Genomic DNA, 19,350 nt, shown 5'->3' on the forward strand with positions numbered 1-19,350 from the left:
GTGTCTAGGAATTTATCCATTTCTTCTAGATTTTTCAATTTTTTGGCATATGGTTGCTCATAATAACCAGTAATCCTTTGAATTTCTCTGGTATCAGTTGTAATGTCTCGTTTTTTGTCTCTGATTTTATTTATTTGGGTCTTGTCTCTTTGTTTCTTAGTCTGCCTAAAGGTTTGTCAGTTTATCTTTTCAAAAAACTGTTTTGTTTTGTTGCTCTTTTGTATTGTTTTCTTCATTTCAAATTCATTTATTTCTGCTCTGATCCTTATTTCTTATCTATTTATTTATTTAGAGACAGAGTCTCACTCTGTCGCCCAGGCTGGAGTGTAGTGGCGCGATCTCGGCTCATGCACCCTCCACTTGCTGGGTTCAAGTGATTCTCCTGCCTCAGCTTCCAGAGTAGCTGGGACTATAGGTGTGCACCACCACCCCTGGCTAATTTTTGTATTTTTAGTAGAGATGGGGTTTCACCATGTTGGCCAGGCTTGTCTCAAACTCCTAACCTCAAGTGATCCACCCACATTGGCCTCCCAAAGTGCTGGGGTTACAGGTGTGAGCCACCACGCCCAGCCTGCTCTTATCTTTATTATTTCTTCTACTAATTTTGGGTTTGGTTTGCTCTTCCCTTTCTAGTTCGTTAAGTGGCATTGTTAGGTTGTTTATTTGAAGGTTTTCTCTTTTTTGATGTAGGTACTTATGCCTATAAATTTCCCTCTTACTATGGCTTTTGCTGTATCCCATAGATTTTGGTATGTTGTGTTTCCATTATCATTTGTTTCATTAAATTTTTCAGTTTCCTTGTTGATTTCTTCATTGACCCACTGGTCATTCAGGAACATATTGTTGAATTTCCATGTGTTTGTATAGTTCCCAAAATTTGTTTTGTTACTGATTTCTAGTTTTATTGTGTTCAGAGAAGATGCTTGATATTATTTCAATTTTTTGAGTATTTTATAGATTTTTTTTCATAAATATTTTCTTATATTTATGTTGCTTACATACTTCATACTTGAACAGTTACGTTACTATTTTTGCTCACCTATTCCCCATTGAGAGAATTTAGCTGTTTTTGAACCATTCCAAAGAACATCTTGGTACATACTGGATTGTGTCTTATGATGTTTACAATGGCTTCCACGTAGTTGGCTTGCAGTATTGTTTGATGAAATAATCTCAAAAATGACTAAGATGGATAGTTGAAATAATCTTTTAGTTGAATACATATTTCCATTTTGCTTTCTGAAAAGACTGAACAGTATTATGGTACTACTAGTAATGTGTTTATGGACCTGTGTCCCCATATTGAATGTGGATTTTTCAGGTAATTTATTCTTTTGTTACTCAAAACCACTCAGATTTTTTTACCTTGATGTGAAAAAGTTATAGCTTTAATTAAATTTTTACTGTGATCCTTTCTAAATTATAAACCTATAATTTCTTGTAATTTAAGTAAAAGCATTTCTTATTAAACTATTTGGCCGTTTGGATTCTAAACATTTGTTGTCTTGTTTTCTCCTTAATTTGGAGCAGTCTGGCTTCTACTACTAGCATTTCACGAAAGTATTTCTTACTAAGATAACTGGTCATCTCTTAAATGGCCAATCCCGTAGCAGCACTCAAGACTTTTATCTTTCCTCATCTTTCTACTATATTCAGTGTTGTTATTCAGTTCCCCCTTCTTCAAGTTTTTTATTTCAATGATACCCATCTCTTACATTCTCTCTCATTCTCTGATATTCTTCAGGGTGAGGTTCCTCTTTCTACCCCTTGGTTGATCCGCCATGGGCCTTCTTTGTTAGTCTTTTACACTGTTTTTCACATTCTCTCTAGACAATATCATTTTTGCTCATGGCCTCAGTTAACTCCAAATGGCTCCCAAATCTGTATGTTCAACTCAGGCTTCTCTGTGCTTTAGATTGAGGTATCTAGCTGTTTGACAAATTTCTAGGCATTTCATTTTCAACAAATGTAAAATGAGATCCCTGTATTTCTTTCTTATCCTGTTCCTTTTGTCTTCCCTTCTCAGTGAATACCAAAATCCTTATATTCTTTTGCCTTTTCTCAAGATAGTTCCTCCTCTGTCCCTTTCTATTTCCTCCTCTGTCCCTTTCTATTTCAGGCATATTTAGCAATAGTAATAGCCTTCTGTCATCTTGATGCCTGCTCTTGAACCTTTTTGATAATATCTTCCATTTTAAAACCAAAGTGATCTGTCTGACATACTACCTGTATGATCTGTCTGACCATGTTTTCCCTTCTTGCAATCCTTCGGTATCACCCGAGACCTTGGGAGGTAAGCTGGTCTCCTGAATGTTGCATCATGACCTAGAGAATTTATGAAAGTCAAGCCATGGGCTGGGTGCGGTGGCTCATGCCTGTAATCTCAGCACGTTGGGAGGCCGAGGCGGGTGGATCACCTGAGGTCAGGAGTTCGAGACCACCCTGACCAACATAGTGAAACCCCGTCTCTACTAAAAATACAAAAATTAGCCAGGCATGGTGGTGCGCATCTGTAATCCCAGCTACTCAGGAGGCTGAGGCACGAGGATTGCTTGAGCCTGGGAGGCGGAGGTTGCAGTGAGCTGAGATTGCACCATTGCACTCCAGCCTGGGCGACAGAAGGAGACTCCATCTCAAAAAAAAAAAAAAGAAAAAAGAAAAGAAAGAAAGAAAAAGAAAAAAGAAAGTCAAGCCGTGGAATCAGCGTTATTTAAGGTTATCTGAGTTATTCCAGTTTCAGCCTGACTTGAGGCTTGCTGATAACAGGATAATCCCAGCAGACACTTTGTATTCCATACAGGGTTGTGCTGATCTCCTTTCCCCCCAGTTTCTCTCCAGCCATTCCTCCTCTCATAACATACTCATCATCCATACCATTCCTGAATTCACTGCATCCTCTTATTTTTCTGCATACTTTGGACATACTGACCTCTGTCTTGAATCTCCTTTCCACCCTTAACCCATAGATGTTTTATTTATTGTTCTAGTCTCATTTCAAGTCCAGAGTATTTTAACTCCTCCAGAGAGTTATTGCTTCTTTGACCATCATTTTTATATGCATCTATGTACTACTTTGAAGTTTTTATCTGATTGTATTTTATTTGCTTACACTTTTTCCTCCCCACTAGACTGTAATTCCATGAGGGCAGGGATCTTTTTTTTTTTTTTTTTTTTTTTTTTTTTGTGAGGCGGGGTCTCACTCTGTTGCCCAGACTGGCGTGCAGTGGCACGAACACAGCTCACTTCGGCCTCGACCTCCTGGGCTCAAGCGATCCTCCTACCTCATCCCCACAAGTAGCTGGGACTTACAGGTGCTCACCACCATGACTGGCTAATTTTTCTGTTTTTGGTAGAGATGGGGTTTCATCATGTTGGCCAGGCTGGCCTCAAACTCCTGAGCTCATGCAGTCCGTCCACCTTGGCCTCCCAAAGTGCTGGCATGGGCTACCACGCCCTGCCTGAGTGCAGAGATCTTTTAATACTAGTGCTGAGCACAGTCCTTGAGACATAGTCTTCATAAACATGTATTGAAGTGAATTTCAGAGAAATTAATATGCATAAGTACATTGGTTCTAAAATATGTGCCCACCCAAGCACTGTGTTAGAAGTCATCATTCAAAATTTCAAGCAATACCAAAAATAATCAGAAAAGTAAGCTGCCACTCATGACATCAGGCCACTACTATACTACTACTGCTATAACACGAGACTTGATTTTGCTAATTATACTTTCTAACTAATATGACAACCTAAGGAAAAAAGGCATACATAAGTCACCACTTGGAAAATTAATGTACATTTCATTTCTAGGCTGGTGAATCAAAGACTTCTGGAAGTACAGTCACAAGTTGAAGAATTACAAAAATCTTTACAGGATCAAGGCTCAAAAGCAGAAGATGTAAGTTTTAATATGTACCAACCATAGTCCATCAGTTTCACAATGTTGAGAAATAACTTTTATTTTTTATTTGATGTTTTTTATCAAAATAATTTAGTATTATATTGTTATAGAAAAGAAATAGTGTTTTCCTTTTTACTAACATTTCTTATAAAAAGGACCAGATAGTACTTTATTGTCTCTTCAGATTCACTCTGCTGGGAAATAGAAGTTCATTTCTAGTTACCAACTGAGGAATTAATTGAGGCTTTATTGTTTTAAATGTGCTCAACTCAGTATTCAAAGATGAAGTGTAGGGTTTTTCCCCTTTGGCCAAAAAAAAAAAAAAAAAAAAAATTGCTAGTGGGAATTTGGAATGTTCAAGTAGAAATTTTTAATGTAAAAGTGACTTTAAGAAAATACTGCCTTCCCTAGTATTGCATTTTCTCTAAATCTCTGAATCCCTCTTACTCCTTCTGTTCCCCGGCACTGGCCCTTTTTTGCACATCCCCCAGCACTCTGCGTCTCTGTCACAGCTCTGCACACTTGCACTAGAATAGTGTAAATGTATTAGCCAAGGACTGCCTTTCTTCACACCTGTGTGTTAATCTTCTATCACAGTACTCAGGTAGCACATAGTCGTCTATCTCTGGCAAAAGTGTAAGTAAGTCAAATTTTGCAAATCCTTTATGTTTAATGAACAGTAAACAACAGAGCTAAGACTTAGAGTGTTCAAAAATAGTGTAAAGAGGAGAAAAAACAAAATTTTGGTGATGAGTCTTTGCTTCAACCAGATGTTTTGTTTTTTTCCTGTTACCAATGTAATTTGCTGTAAACTCTGGCATTTGAGCATAAGTGTTTGTTTCCGTCGATAGAGTCATTTTAGAGGATTAACTTCAAAACTATAGATGTAGCCAATTCCATTTGGCCTTATTAACATAAGAGGATATAAAAGCAAAAGGAACCAAAGAAAGGGAGTTAAGTATGTTACTTAAAACTTGTGAATACTAGATACAAAAAGCTCATCCATGGCCTAGCTTAATGAGTTTCTCCAGACATCATCTCGTGTATATTGGCAACATGTCCTTCATTCTAACATGGGTGATGTTAGCTCATCCCTTAATCAATGTGTTGGCAGTCCTTGTTAGATTCTGAGATTGATTTCTGATTCCTAAAATTGTCACCAACATTTAAACTTCCTTATGCCCTTATTAAAATCTAAAACATGTTTTTATTCAAAATGCTAAACCACAAAGAGGTGAAACAAAACTACCATTAGTGTATTAAAATATTATTAAGCCTAATTAAGTACCTTAGAGATGAACTGAATGGGGCAACATTTCTTAATTCAGTGAAATCACTAGGTCCTTTAAGCTGAGATAAATGTAAAATCCATTCTGGTCTCTAAAAGTCTGAGGAGACTTTTATTGATTTGTTATGGGAGTGAGGGAAGGGCATGTGGTACATAGGAAGTAAAAATGGTGAAATATCAGAATCAGCTTAAACTTCAGTGTTACAATGATGGCCATTGTGCATGGTTCTCTTACATTAAAACATAAAAGCATTTATTCTTCAAAAGATAATTTGGCATAGCTTGATTAGGTATCACTATGGTAATCAAATCTAATTAAATATGCTGTGGGCCATTACTGTAACAGAACGTATTTCAGAAGTGAGATGCTAGCCCTGTCAAGTACTATTTACATAAACTAGTCCATTTATTTGACTATCCAGGTGCAAATGTCTTGCTGTAAACTAAGCAGAACTTTGCTCTGAGCTCTTTTCTATATGTAGAAAAGATTCAGATAGCTGAAACTGTGCCTCCAAATGGCTTAGAGAAATAAATAGTGCTATACAGGATATATGGTTCTTGCCCCAGCAAATATTTTTATGTTTTTGTCTTACTTTTCTCTTTCTCTAACTTAGAGTGTTGCATCTCGGGAATGTGCAACACATAAAGCAACCTGCCAAAGGAAGTGGTCCCCTCTGGAGAAGAACAACATAATTTCTGCCAGCTTCTGTTATCAAAAGCACAGTCCTTTCATGTGATCTTAAGTCAGAGTAGAAGGGGTTGCACATTTTTATTATTATTTTCATGTAATTTGTTTTTAGCATGGAAGCAGAAGAACATTGTTATATCCAGCCATATGGATAATTTGAGCTAGCCACAATATATAAAACTTCAGAGAACACGACAGGATGAGGAGACGGTAGAAAAAAGAAAAATGTACATTTCTTTTAAAAAGTGCATATCTTGGGCTGGGCACAGTGGCTCACACCTGTAATCCCAGCACTTTGGGAGGCCGAGGCGGGCGGATCACGAGGTCAGGAGATCGAGATCATCCTGACTAACACAGTGAAACCCCGTCTCTACTAAAAATACAAAAAAAAATTAGCCGGGCGTGGTGGCGGGTGCCTGTAGTCCCAGCTACTCAGGAAGCTGAGGCAGGAGAATGGCGTGAACCCGGGTGGCGGAGCTTGCAGTGAGCAGAGATTGCGCCACTGCACTCCAGCCTGAGCAACAGAGTGAGACTCCGTCTCAAAAAAAAAAAAAAAGAAAGAAAAAAAAGTACTTATCTTTTACTTCTGTTCATGAATTACTAAATCGTTCCTTCTCTTGGCTGCTGTGTTTGCTTCATACTAATTTGTCCTCTCTGTCTCTTGGCATGGTTTCTGCTCAAGGCTATTGTAAGTATGGCTTCCTTTTCATTTTCATATAGTGAGCAGTTTTTGGATTTAGACTGCCATCGTAGTTGATGGTGTGGAAAATTTTATTAAGGTAGTTTTGTGCAAAATGAATATTTGGATTACTTGCCTTATAGGTTTAGGACCTTTACAATTAAGATACTCAAAGGATATCGAACTCTTAAAGAGTCAGCCAACAAGAAGTCTGCTCTTGGTTTTATTCCCCATTCCACTCCTGTTCCATCCCATTATTATAATTAATTCATTTATATAAATTATCTTGATACAGTCTACCCTCCTCCTGCCCCATGCTTTGGTAGGAACAGTCTTCAGTTTGGAGAGGCACTGCAGCATAGGAAGCATGGAGGTGAAGGCCATGCATGGACTCTGGGGTCTGGCAGACCTGGGTTTTGGATCTGCCACTTAAAAGCTACTAAATGTTCTCCAGCCTGCCCTTCCTCAACGAAGATGGGGCTGTTGTTACACAGGCTGTGAGGTTTACATATGACAGTGTCTATGACATGATTTAGAGCATTGTTTGGCATATTACCCATTTAACTATGTTATTATATATCTTCTCAGAGTTAAAGTTTTGCTAGAGTCTAATCAAAACGTAAGCACAGAATTAAAGTTTCTAAAAAGTATTTACATTTTATCCCTGTGCTAAAGAAGGAATGAGCAGTAATCGAAAGTTAATAGAGTTGGCTGGGCATAGTGGCTCACACCTGTAATCCCAGCACTTTGGGAGGCCGAGGTGGGAGAAGGATCACTGAGGCCCACAAGTTTGAGACCAGCCTGGGCAACAAAGTGAGATCCCGTCTCTATTTTTTTTTAAATTTTTTATAAAATAAAGTTAACAGGGTTATCTTTTTGTATATTTGGGAAGCAGTGATAGAGGAAATGTGGATCTACTGAGGTAACTATAGTTAACATATTGAGGAAAGAAGTGAAATTTGAAGTATTATAGAGCTGTGTTAGAATGGAAATGAATAAAAAATTATGGTAATTATTATCAAAATAACTTAGTGTGAGGGTTCCTTTTCCCTCATCACTGGCGTTGATTGGACAATTTGTTTTATAAGCCTATATTAATTGGGTTTTGACTGAATTAATTATATAACCATTTATCTCAAAATGAAATGTTTCATAAAATTTATAAATAGTATGTACTGTATAAGTGTTAAATTATGAAATTTAGTGATCTTATAGAGAATGTCTTTATTGTTTATTTTTAGGTCAATTTTGATCTCCTGCTTTTCAGGAGACTTTTTTTTTATCCAGTGAAAGCTACATTCTCCAGCATATTAAAGGCTGTGCATATGCCATCCTTCACATTCCCATACCACTGCATAAATTATTTGTAACCTGTGCATTTTCATAAGTCACTGATTAAGTCAGATGTATTTATAGAAGCTGACCCAATACTTTATCATGACTCAAGAAAAATAGTATAGCAGATAAGTGTCTTAAAGGAAGTCTATTATTACTAGGGTCCTGTCTGCCTGCCAAATCCAGGAATATTAGGTCTATAATTAAGTGACTTTTTCATTCCTATTTTATTCATCTGCCTGACTATAAATAGAGAATTCATATATATCCAGGTTGTGGGTATTTCATACTGATTGTCATCCCTTAGGGGCTGCGCTCTCCCTTTATTAAAGAGATTTAAACTGGGGTACATAGTGTGTTTTCAGCTCTTTGACCAAACAAATTACTGAGAGCTCACTCAAAATTAATGACTATTGTACTTTTAACTTAAAAGAAAATACTATTTAGTTAAAATGTGAGGTAATAAACTAATTTTGTTTTTCATTTTTAGTCAGTCCTTCTAAAAAAGAAGCTTGAAGAACATCTGTAAGTATAAAAGCTGTTGAGGCTGATTCTTCTATAGTGGAACACATGTGCTTTGTGTCAGGTAGTTACAGTGTGTCTAGGCGTTGGCACAGGTGGCCCTTGAAGAAACAGAAAATTATAATACATTAAGAGAGTCTGAAGGGTCACTTCTCCCCAAGGGTCTCAGGTCAGAATAATGACTGCTTTAGAACTGCCTTCTCAAATGAGACTTCAGGGTTTTCTGTCTTTGTGATAATCGTAGTTAGGAGTTTGAGACACTCTAGATCATGGGTCAGATACCTCTTTCTACAAAGGGTCAGATAGTAATTGCTTTTTAGGAGTTGAAAGCTGGTCTCTGTCATAGCCACTCAGCTCTGCAGTTGTAGCTTGAAAACAGCCATAGACAATACATCAATTAATGGTTGTGACCATGTTGCAGTAAAACTTTATAGATACGAACAGGCAGCAGTCTGGTTTTGGCCCATGGGCTATAGCTTGCCAGCTCTAACGTATTGCCAGCTTAATCTATTTATTTAAAAAAAAAAAAAGTTAAGAGACAGGGTCTTTTTAAAAACAGACCCTGTCTTTAAGAGACTTTAAGGTCTTTAAGAGACAGGGTCACTATGTTGCCCAGGCTGGACTTGAACTCTGGTCTCAAGTGATCCTCCTGCTGCGACCTTCTGAGTAGCTGGGATTACAAGTACATGCCACCACACCCAGTCTAATCTTCTTTCTTAAGTAAATTTTTTAAAATCTATAAAAGCTTGTCAGTAGATTTTCAAATATTTCCTGGAATTACAAACAAGGACTTTTTGGTATAAAAGATGAAGTAAATTTTAAAATATTCACATTTGTTTTTTCATGAAGAAGAAATCTTCTCTCTTTATCTTTAACTGAGGTTGACCATATTAGAGATGTTTCATAATTTTTCTTGCACCCAGTAACAACCTTAATCCTTCTCATCCTTTTCTAGCAAAACTCCTGGCAAGCATTGAATTAGTGACTGTGAATTGATAGCCTGTTAAAGTGTTACAACTTTACACTGTGCTAAACCAGACATCCTCAGTACCACAAAGATAATTTGGGTTTATTCTACTAGGATGCAAAAGAAATTCTCTTCTGGCTATCCAGTTTGTGTTTTTGGGTTTTAAATGGTAAATGTGGGAGACACAAGATAGTCCTGGTGACGGATTTGCCAGCAATTCAAGCAGTGGGCAGTTTCTTAATGTACTAGAACAGAAAATACTACTTTTGCCTTTTGTGAGATTACCTGCAATGAGAATTTAGTACTGAATTCTGGCCTTTAAAAAAAAAATTATCATTCCTTTATGGCAAAAAATATAATACCTGTCATTTCATAAAACTACCAACTGACTATTATTCTGTGCGCAGTCATTTACATAGTGAAAAATCTTCATCAGAAAGGGTTTATTAGTGAAGATGGAGCGTGTATTAGTTCTTATAGCTACCATGTCAAATTACCATACACTAGATGGTTTATGGCAACATACATTTATGCTCTCATAGTTTTGGAGGCTAGAAGAACCAAGGTGGCAGCAGGCTGGTTCCTTCTAGAGGTTTGGAGGGACAATCTGCTCTGTGATCCTTCTTGTGGCTGGTAACCGCCAGCAGTCCTGATGTTTTTGGTTGTAGACAGATAACTCCAGTCTCTTTCTCCACCTTCACATGTCATTCTTTTCTCTGTATGTCTGTGTCTTGTGACCTTCTTAAAAGGATACCAATCATTGGATTTAGGGCCTTCCCTGATCCAGTGTGCCCTCATCTTAGCTACTTACATCTATAAACACCCGATTTCCAAATATTGTCACATTCATATATCCTAGGAATTAAAACTTCAATTTTTCTTTTTAGGAGACATAATTCAGCCCACCACAGGAGCCACAGATATCTCCAAATATGGCCAGCCTCATGCATACTTAAAATGACAATGGGCCAGGTGTGGTGGCTCACGCCTGTAATCCCAGGACTTTGGGAGGCCAAGGCAGGTCAATCACTTGAGGTCAGGAGTTTGAGACCAACCTGGCCAACATAGTGAAACTCTGTCTCTACTAAAAATACAAAAATTAGTGGGGCATGGTGGTGTGCACCTGTAATCCTAGCTACTCAGGAGGCTGAGGCAGCAGAATCGCTTGAATCCGGAAACCAGAGGTTGCAGTGAGCCGAGATCACACCACTGCACTCCAGCCTGAGCAACAGAGCAGGACTCTGTCTCAAAAAAAAAAAAGACAAGAAAGAAAGTCGGGTGCGGTGGCTCACGCCTGTAATCCCAGCACTTTGGGAGGCTGATGCAGGTGGATCACTGAAGGTCAGGAGTTCAAGACTAGCCTGGACAACATGGTGAAACCTCATCTCTACTAAAAATACAAAAATTAGCCAAGCACAGTGGCACGTGCCTGTAGTCCCAGTTACTTGGGAGGCTGAGGCAGGAGAACGGCATGAACCTGGCGGGGTGGGTTTAGTAGAACTCCATCTCTACTAAAAATACAAAAAATTAGCTAGGCATGGTGATGCGCACCTGTAATCTCAGCTACTTGGGAGGCTGAGGCAGGATAATTGCTTGAACCTGGGAGGCAGAGGTTGCAGTGAGCCGAGGTCATGGCACTGCACTCCAGCCTGGGTGGCAGAGCAAGACTCCATCTTAAAAAAAAAAAAAAAAAAAAAAAACTACAATGGAGACCATTTTACACATCAAATTGTTAACATTTAAAAAATCCAACATACTGAGTATTGCTGAAGATGTTGAGCAATGGCAATTCTCATCCACTGCTGGTAGGAGTATACATCAGTCTGCTTAGTAAACCTGGACATGCCACATATTCTGTGACCTCTCAGTTCTACTATGTATATCCTAGATTCCTAGAAATATTGTCCGTGCATACCAGGAGGCATGTAGAAGAAAGTATGGAAGAACATTGTAATCACAGAAAAGTAAAAATAATATGCAAATGTTCACCAATTGGAAAATGATTGAATGAGGTATATTCAAACAATAGAATACCAAACAGTAGGGGAAATGTGAAATCATGGCTAATACATCAACACAGATGAACCTCAAGAAAATAGTGTTTAGTGAAAGATGCAAGTCAGAATAATACATAATGATTAATGTATAAAATTTAAATTGCACGGAATTAAGCTCTCTCTCTCTCTCTCTCTCTCTCTATATATATATATATATATATATATTTTTTTTTTTTTTTTGAGATGGAGTCTAGCTCTGTTCCCCAGGCTGGAGTGCAGTGGCGCCATCTCAGCTCACTGCAAGCTCCGCCTCCCGGGTTCACGCCATTCTCCTGCCTCAGCCTTCCGAGTAGCTAGGACCACTGGCACCTGCCACCACACCTGGCTCATTTTTTTAGTAGAGATGGGGTTTCACCGTGTTAGCCAGGATGGTCTTGATCTCCTGACCTCGTGATCCGCCCGCCTTGGCCTCCCAAAGTGTTGGGATTACAGATGTGAGCCACCACACCCGGCCTAAGCAATATATTTTTTAGGAATAGCACAAAGACAATAAAACCGTCATGAAAATCATGAGAATGATTCAGATTCTGACTTTGGTTACCTCTGGGAAGAGTATAGAGACATGCATGACTACTAAGTTTTGGGGATGATTTGTATTTATTTTTATTTTTATGTTTTAAACTTTATTTTTTTTTTGAGACGGAGTTTCACTCTGTCACCCAGGCTGGACTGCAGTGGCATGATCTCAGCTCACTGCAACCTCCGCCTCCCAGGATCAAGTGGGTCTCTGCCTCAGCCTCCCAAGTAGCTGGGATTACAGGCCCCCACCACCACACCTGGCTCATTTTTGTATTTTTAGTAGAGATGGGGTTTCACCATGTTGGACAGGCTGGTCTTGAACTCCTGACCTTGTGATCCACCCGCTTTGGCCTCCCAAAGTACTGGGATTACAGGTATGAGACACTGCACCTGGTCTATTTATTTATTTTTTTATTTGTATTTATTTATTTATTTTGAGATGGAGTCTCACTCTGTCGCCCAGGCTGGAGTGCTGTGGCATGATCTCGGCTCACTGCAAGCTCCACCTCCCGGGTTCATGCCGTTCTCCTGCCTCAGCCTCCCGAGTAGCTGGGACTACAGGCGCCCACCACCACACCCGGCTAATTTTTTGTATTTTTAGTAGAGACGGGGTTTCACCGTGTTAGCCAGGATGGTCTTGATCTCCTGACCTCATGATCCACCTGCCTCAGCCTCCCAAAGTGCCTGGGATTACAGGTGTGAGCCACTGCGCCCAGCCTATTTATTTTTCTGAGACGGAGTCTCACTCTGTTGCCCAGGCTGGAGTGCAGTGGTGCAATCGCGGCTCACTGCAACCTCCACCTCCCAGATTCAAGCAATTCTCCCAGCTTAGACTCCCGAGTAGCTGGGACTACAGGCACACACCACCATGCCTGGCTAATTTTTTGTATTTTAGTAGAGATGGGGTTTCACCATGTTGCCTAGGCTGGTCTCGAACTCCTGAGCTCAGGCAGTCTACCCACCTCGGCCTCCCAAAGTGCTAGGATTACAGGCATGAACCACTGTGCCCAGCCAATTTCTATTTTTTAACATGGTAGTGATTCACTGGGCTTAGTTTTATTATTCTTTCAACTGTTATATTGTATATGTTCTTTGTCATAGGTCATAAATGCATACAAGTCACATCCTCAAAAAATTTATTGAGAAAGGAAAAGTTTTATTAAAGCATCATGCATAGAAAAGATCAGAAAGACATAAAGTGCTATATTTTTTTAATTAGTGATTTTCTGTATCTTCCCACTTTTGCAGCCTTTTTTCCTAGTTATGTTCCATAGTGCCATATTAAATATGATAAAGGGAAAATTACACATATTATCAAATACCAGGGGAAAATATCTCACTTTCAGTTAATTATTTAAATACCTTTATATTGGAATATAACATATAAAGTACACGTCTTAAGTTCCTAGATTTTTTTTTTTTTTTTTTGAGATGGAGTCTCACTCTGTCATCCAGGCTGGAGTACAGTGGCACCATCTTGGCTCACTGCAACCTCCGCCTCCCAGGTTCAAGCGATTCTCCCTCCCATGTAGCTGGGATTACAGGCACCCACCACCACACCCAGCTAATTTTTCTATTTTTAGCAGAGACTGGGTTTTGCCATGTTGGCCAGTCTGGTCTTGAACTCCTGACCTCAAGTGATCCGCTTGCCAAGGCCTCCCAAACCTAGGTGACCCGGATCAACATATGGAATATATCCAGTAACCCACCAGGATTCTTCATTCTTCCTCCCAGTAGATTGACCACAAAACTAGCCACACAGCTGATCTGTATCACCTTCCGCTCATTTTAACATCAATGTACGTAACAGAATCGTACATTGTTAATAACCCCTTTGACTTCCTTTGTTCAACATTCTGTGAGATCTATTCATGTGGTTGAGTATATCATTAGTTCATTTTTTTATTGATATGTAGTGTTCTGTTTAATTCTTATTTTTAGAACTTCATTTTTTTGCAACAAGATTTTGCATGGTAAAACCTTTGCAAAGTTATTTAAATATTCCTAGAAAAAATCTATACCCTTTCTTTATGCAGGTCTATCTAAACTAAATGTCTGCTTTTTCAAACAGAGGAATTCTTTTGTCTTTATTTTTTACTTATTTTTTAAATATATTAAATTTGTGTTTTGTCTTTTCATATGTGTTTCATATCACTTGCATGCAATGCAAGTGTAATCCAAATATAAAGAACTTAGATCTTTAATTTGAACAGGAAAAAATTACAGAAGCAGTAGTAGGTGATATTTACCTGTTTGTTACAGAGAGAAGCTGCATGAAGCCAATAATGAACTACAGAAGAAGAGAGCCATTATTGAAGATCTCGAGCCAAGATTTAACAACAGCTGTGAGTTTTCCTAATTAGGATAGTTTTTAAGTGGGCTTGCTGTATACTGCCATAGTGATAGTGAGTTTACATAATTTTTATTTATTTATTTATTTATTTATTTATTTTTTTGAGATGGAGTCTCACTCTGTCACCCAGGCTGGAGTGCAGTGGCGCGATCTTGGCTCACTGCAAGCTTCGCCTTCTGGGTTCTTGCCATTCTCCTGCCTCAGCCTACCAAGTAGCTGGGACTACGGGCGCCCGCCACCACGCCCGGCTAATTTTTTGTATTTTTAGTAGAGACGGGGTTTCACCATGTTAGCCAGGATGGTTTCAATCTCCTGACTTCATGATCCGCCCTCCTCGGCCTCCCAAAGTGCTGAGATTACAGGCGTGAGCCACTGCGCCCAGCCTGTTTATTTATTTTTGAGATAGGGTCTGGCTGTGTTGCCCAGACAGGAGTAAATGGCATGATCACAGCTCACTGCAGTCTTGACCTCCCATGCTCAAGCCATCCTTCTACCTAACCACCCCCCCAGTAGCTGGGATACAGGCATAAGCCACCCTGCCTGGCTAATTTTTATAATTTTTTGTAGAGACGGGATTTTGCCATGTTGCCCAGGCTAGTTTTGAACTTCTGAGCTCAAGTCACTTGCCCACCTCAGTCTCCCAAAGTACTGGGATTACAGATGTGAGCAACCGCACCTGGCCTATATTAAATTTTTATTTAAGAAATAGGCTCTATTGGCTGGGTATGGTGGCTCATGCCTGTAATCCTAGCAATTTGGCAGGCCAAGGTAGGAGGATCGCTTGAGCCCAGGAGTTCAAGACCAGCCTGGGGAACACAGCAAGACCCCATCTCACAAAAAAGAAAGAAGGCCAGCAATGATGGCTCACTCCTGTAATCCTAGCACTTTCTTAGGAGGCTGAGGTGGGTGGATTGCCTGAGCTCAGGAGTTTGAGACCAGCCTGGGCGACGTGGTAAAAGCCCGTCTCTACTAAAAATACAAAAAATTAGCTGGGGTGGTGGCACACACCTGTAGTCCCAGCTACCCGGGAGGCTGAGGCAGGAGAATCGCTTGAGCCCAGGAGGCAGAGGTTGGAGTGAGCTGAGATCTCGCCACTGCTCTCCAGCGAGACTGCCTCCAAAAAAAAAAAAAAAGAAAGAAAGAAATAGGCTCTATTTATATATAGGGAGTATATAATCATCTTTATAATGTCTTACTTTCTAATTGTACTTTGAATTTTTCCTTAACTCTGTATTCTAATTAATATGATATGATGTTAAGATATTTTCATAATGTAGTTCCATGTAAGTCATCCAGACTTGTGCTTCCCAAATATTTACTCCTGTAGGTAGCTTGATTTTGCTAATTCGTTTGTATTAATAAAGAGATGAGAGGTGAGAGAACAGACTTATTTTTATTGTGGTAAAATATACAAAACACACCATTTTAAGCCATTTTTAGTGTATAGTCCAGTGACATTAAGGACATTCACATAGCACAACTATCACTTTTACCCATCTACAAAACTGTATCATCTGAAACCGAAGTTCTCTATTAAACAATAACTCTCCCTTCCTCCCTCTCCCCAGCCGCTGGTAACCGCTATTCCATTTTCTGTCTCTGTGAATTTGACTATTGTAGGTCACTCATACAAGTAGAATCATATAATGTTTGTCCTTTTGTATCTGGTTTATTTCACTTAACATAATGTCTCCATATCATAGCATGTGTCATAACTAAGGCTGAATAATATTATATCTATGTGCTACATTTTGTTTATCCATTCATCCCTCATGGATTCTTTATTTATGTACTTCCATACTGGAGTTTTTATTTATTTATAAGAAAACCTTTTTGTAAAAAAAAAAAAAAAAAATTCTGAATTTTTTTTTAAATAAAATTATGTGTAAAAATAGACCAGTCTCTCAAAGCTGTTAACTATTTATTAGTCAATTAAAATATTTTTTAAATTGTAATCTAAAATAAATTTATTTATATTATAACAATTTATATATATTATCTAAATATATTTTACTATGTCTCATCTGCAGCCTTAAAAATTGAAGAATTACAAGAAGCTTTACGAAAGAAAGAGGAAGAAATGAAGCAAATGGAAGAACGATACAAAAAATACTTAGAGAAAGCCAAAAGTGTAAGTATGAATTTTGTAGGCATCTCACTCTACCTTCTGATCACATTTCAGTGAAGTCTCAAATATAATGGATGGACACTACAGCAACTTCTTATGCAGAAAACTCTCAGGAGAAGAACAAATCTTATAACAAATAAAAAGAACCTAGGCAAGAAGCAGTGGTCAAAATAGGTCATTCCATGGATTACTTACTAATTACCAAGAGGAAAATGTACTTTGTGTGGGAAATGAGTGGCATTTGTCACCTTATTAGTCATCAAAATTAACACCACCAATTAATGATAGGACAGCCGATATCCTGTGCCTCTTGATGGAGTATCGTTGTAAATAATAGTTAACCTGAATTTAAGCAACCTTCTATTTCCAGTTCACAGGCAAAATAAGATTTATTGGAACAAGCTAAATAACATGTTCAGGAAACCATCGGGTAAATCCAAAATTTGGAATAGAAGTCACTGTCGTGAAAACAAGAACAGGCCGTGGATTGTGGGAGAGCACAGGACCCATTCTAGTTGAAAAGAGCACCCTGCTAATTGCCAAATCAAGGCATTCATCTCTGAGTCCTGGATTGGGGGTTAAGGGGGTCAATTTTCTTTTTTTTTTTTTTTTTGAGATGGAGTCTTGCTCTGTCGCCCAGGCTGGAGTGCAGTGGCGCAATCTTGGCTCACTGCAAGCTCCGCCTCCCGGGTTCATGCCATTCTCCTGCCTCAGCCTCCCTAGTAGCTGGGACTACAGGTGCCCGCCACCACGCCCGGCTAATTTTTTGTATTTTTTAGTAGAGACAGAATTTCACCGTTTTAGCCAGGATGGTCTCAATCTCCTGACCTTGTGATCCGCCCCCCTTGGCCTCCCGAAGTGCTGGGATTACAGGCGTGAGCCACCGCGCCTGGCCAAGGGGGTCAGTTTTCTTACAGATGATAATGCTTTGTGATTATGTAGGTTAATATCCTTAATCTAAGGAGATTTGTGCTCAAGTATTTAAAGGTTATGCATTATAAGGCCTGAATAACTTATTTGGGAGACTTTAAAATAGCCTCCCAAATAAGTAACAGCGTGTGTGTGTGTGTGTGTGTGTGTGTGTGTGTGTGTAGAGAAGTCAAATATGGCAATGAAGCAATCGGTGAGTCTAGGTTAAAGGTAAATGGGTTTTTATTCTACCCTTTCAAGTTTTCTATGGGCTTGAACATTTTGATAGTAAAAGTATTAGGGGAGCTGGGCACAGTGGCTCACGCCTGTAATCCTGTCGCTGTAGGAGGTCAAGGCTGGAGGATTGCTTTAGCCCAGGAGTTTGAGGTCAGTCTGGGCAACATATCCAGACTCCATCTGTACAAAAAGTTTTAAGAAATTCGCTGGTCATGGTGGCATGCACCTGTAATCCTAGCTGTTCAGGAGGCTGAGGCAGGAAAATCACTTGAGCCCAGTGCTTCAAGGCTGCAGTGGGCTATGATCATATCACTGCACTCTGGCCTGGGTGACAGAGCAAGGCCCTGTCTTTAAAAATAAAATAAAACTAAATAAAAATATTGGGTGGAGAAGTAAAAAGACCTTTCCCAGCCGTCCTCTAGTTGGCCAGCCTGAATCACATCCAATGTCCATGCCCAAACAGGATTGCTGGCAGAGGAAGAAATGGGGCCACGGTGATAGGCTTACACCAGTCAGGACCCTCTCCCCCAAAGTACATATCTGATCAGAGACGAAGGCTAGCAGACCAGATCAGAGGAAAGGAAAAGAGTAGACCACTGTCAGTAGTGTCTGCTGTACAGACACATGTCATTTAATAATGGACACGTTCTGAGAAGTGCATCCTTAGGTGATTTTGTCATTGTGCAAACATTGTAGAGTGTACTTATACGAAACCGTATGCTATAGCTTAGTACACAACTAGGCTATATGGTATGGAGTATTGCTTCTAGCTACAAACCTGTACAGCACATTACTGTACTGAATAGTATAAGGAAATAGTTACACAATGGTAAGTTGTCTTTGTGATAGGACTTTTTCAGCTCCTTTATAATCTTATAGGACCACCATCATATATGTGGTTCATCATTGACTGAAACATCATTATGTGGTACATGACTGCATTTATTAATTTTAAGCCAGAATTACTTTTTATAATTGGTTCTTTATATAAGTAAAAAGTTTTATGTTTGTACAAATATTATGTACCCATAAAAAATTTTTGCTTCAAGTTACAACAATTAATACTATTTCATACATTTACTTTTAATTTTTTTTAGACAGATTCTTGCTCTGTTGCCCAGGCTGGATCACAGTGACATGATCTCAGCTCACTGCAGCCTCAACCTCCCAGGCTCAAGTGATCCTCCTGCCTCAGCCTCCTGAGTAACTGGGACTATAGGGGTGCACCACCACACCCAGCTAATTTTTTAAACACTTTTTGTAGAGATGGTTCTCACTATGTTGCCCAGGCTGGTCTCAAACTCCTGAGCTAAAGTGATCCATCTGCCTCAGCCTCCCAAAGTGCTGTGATTACAGGCATGAGCCACCATTCCAGGCCGCATTTACTTTTTAAAATACCCTTGTAAGATAACCTTTGATTTTTCATAAGTTTATCCTTTTATTTTAAAAAAATAGTCATTCTTTTCTTAAACGTTACATTCTTTAAGTTTGAGACTTTAAATTTTTCTTTTATTATTTTTTGCAGGTCATCCGTACTTTAGATCCTAAACAGAATCAAGGAGCAGCACCAGAAATACAAGCTCTTAAAAATCAGCTCCAGGAACGAGACCGACTGTTCCACTCATTAGAGGTAGTTTACTATACTGTACAATAAAATAATTATGTTTTGATTTTAATATTCTGGGAGCCTTGTCATATTTTACAATTGTGTTCATGGGTTTTAACAATTAATTGTAGGTATTTTATTTATATTGAGTTATTTTATAT

At 39.0% G+C, this 19,350-nt stretch overlaps 1 protein-coding gene across 3 annotated transcripts in view; it reads left to right on the forward strand.

The window, feature by feature from the left end:
- Positions 1-19,350, forward strand: part of HOOK3 (hook microtubule tethering protein 3) — a 134,143-nt gene that overhangs the window by 97,574 nt on the left and 17,219 nt on the right. The window contains exons 16-21 of one of the 3 annotated variants that reach the window (XM_030817209.1): positions 3,811-3,898; positions 6,560-6,565; positions 8,382-8,416; positions 14,219-14,301; positions 16,340-16,440; positions 19,109-19,213. In XM_030817209.1, coding sequence (XP_030673069.1) covers positions 3,811-3,898; positions 6,560-6,565; positions 8,382-8,416; positions 14,219-14,301; positions 16,340-16,440; positions 19,109-19,213 — 418 coding nt within the window. The remainder of the gene's footprint in view (positions 1-3,810; positions 3,899-6,559; positions 6,566-8,381; positions 8,417-14,218; positions 14,302-16,339; positions 16,441-19,108; positions 19,214-19,350) is intronic. The other 2 variants (XM_003269653.4, XM_030817210.1) reach the window with 2 other exon arrangements.

The sequence above is a fragment of the Nomascus leucogenys genome, chromosome 8 (genome assembly GCF_006542625.1).
Source record: "Nomascus leucogenys isolate Asia chromosome 8, Asia_NLE_v1, whole genome shotgun sequence".
NCBI lineage: Eukaryota > Metazoa > Chordata > Mammalia > Primates > Hylobatidae > Nomascus > Nomascus leucogenys.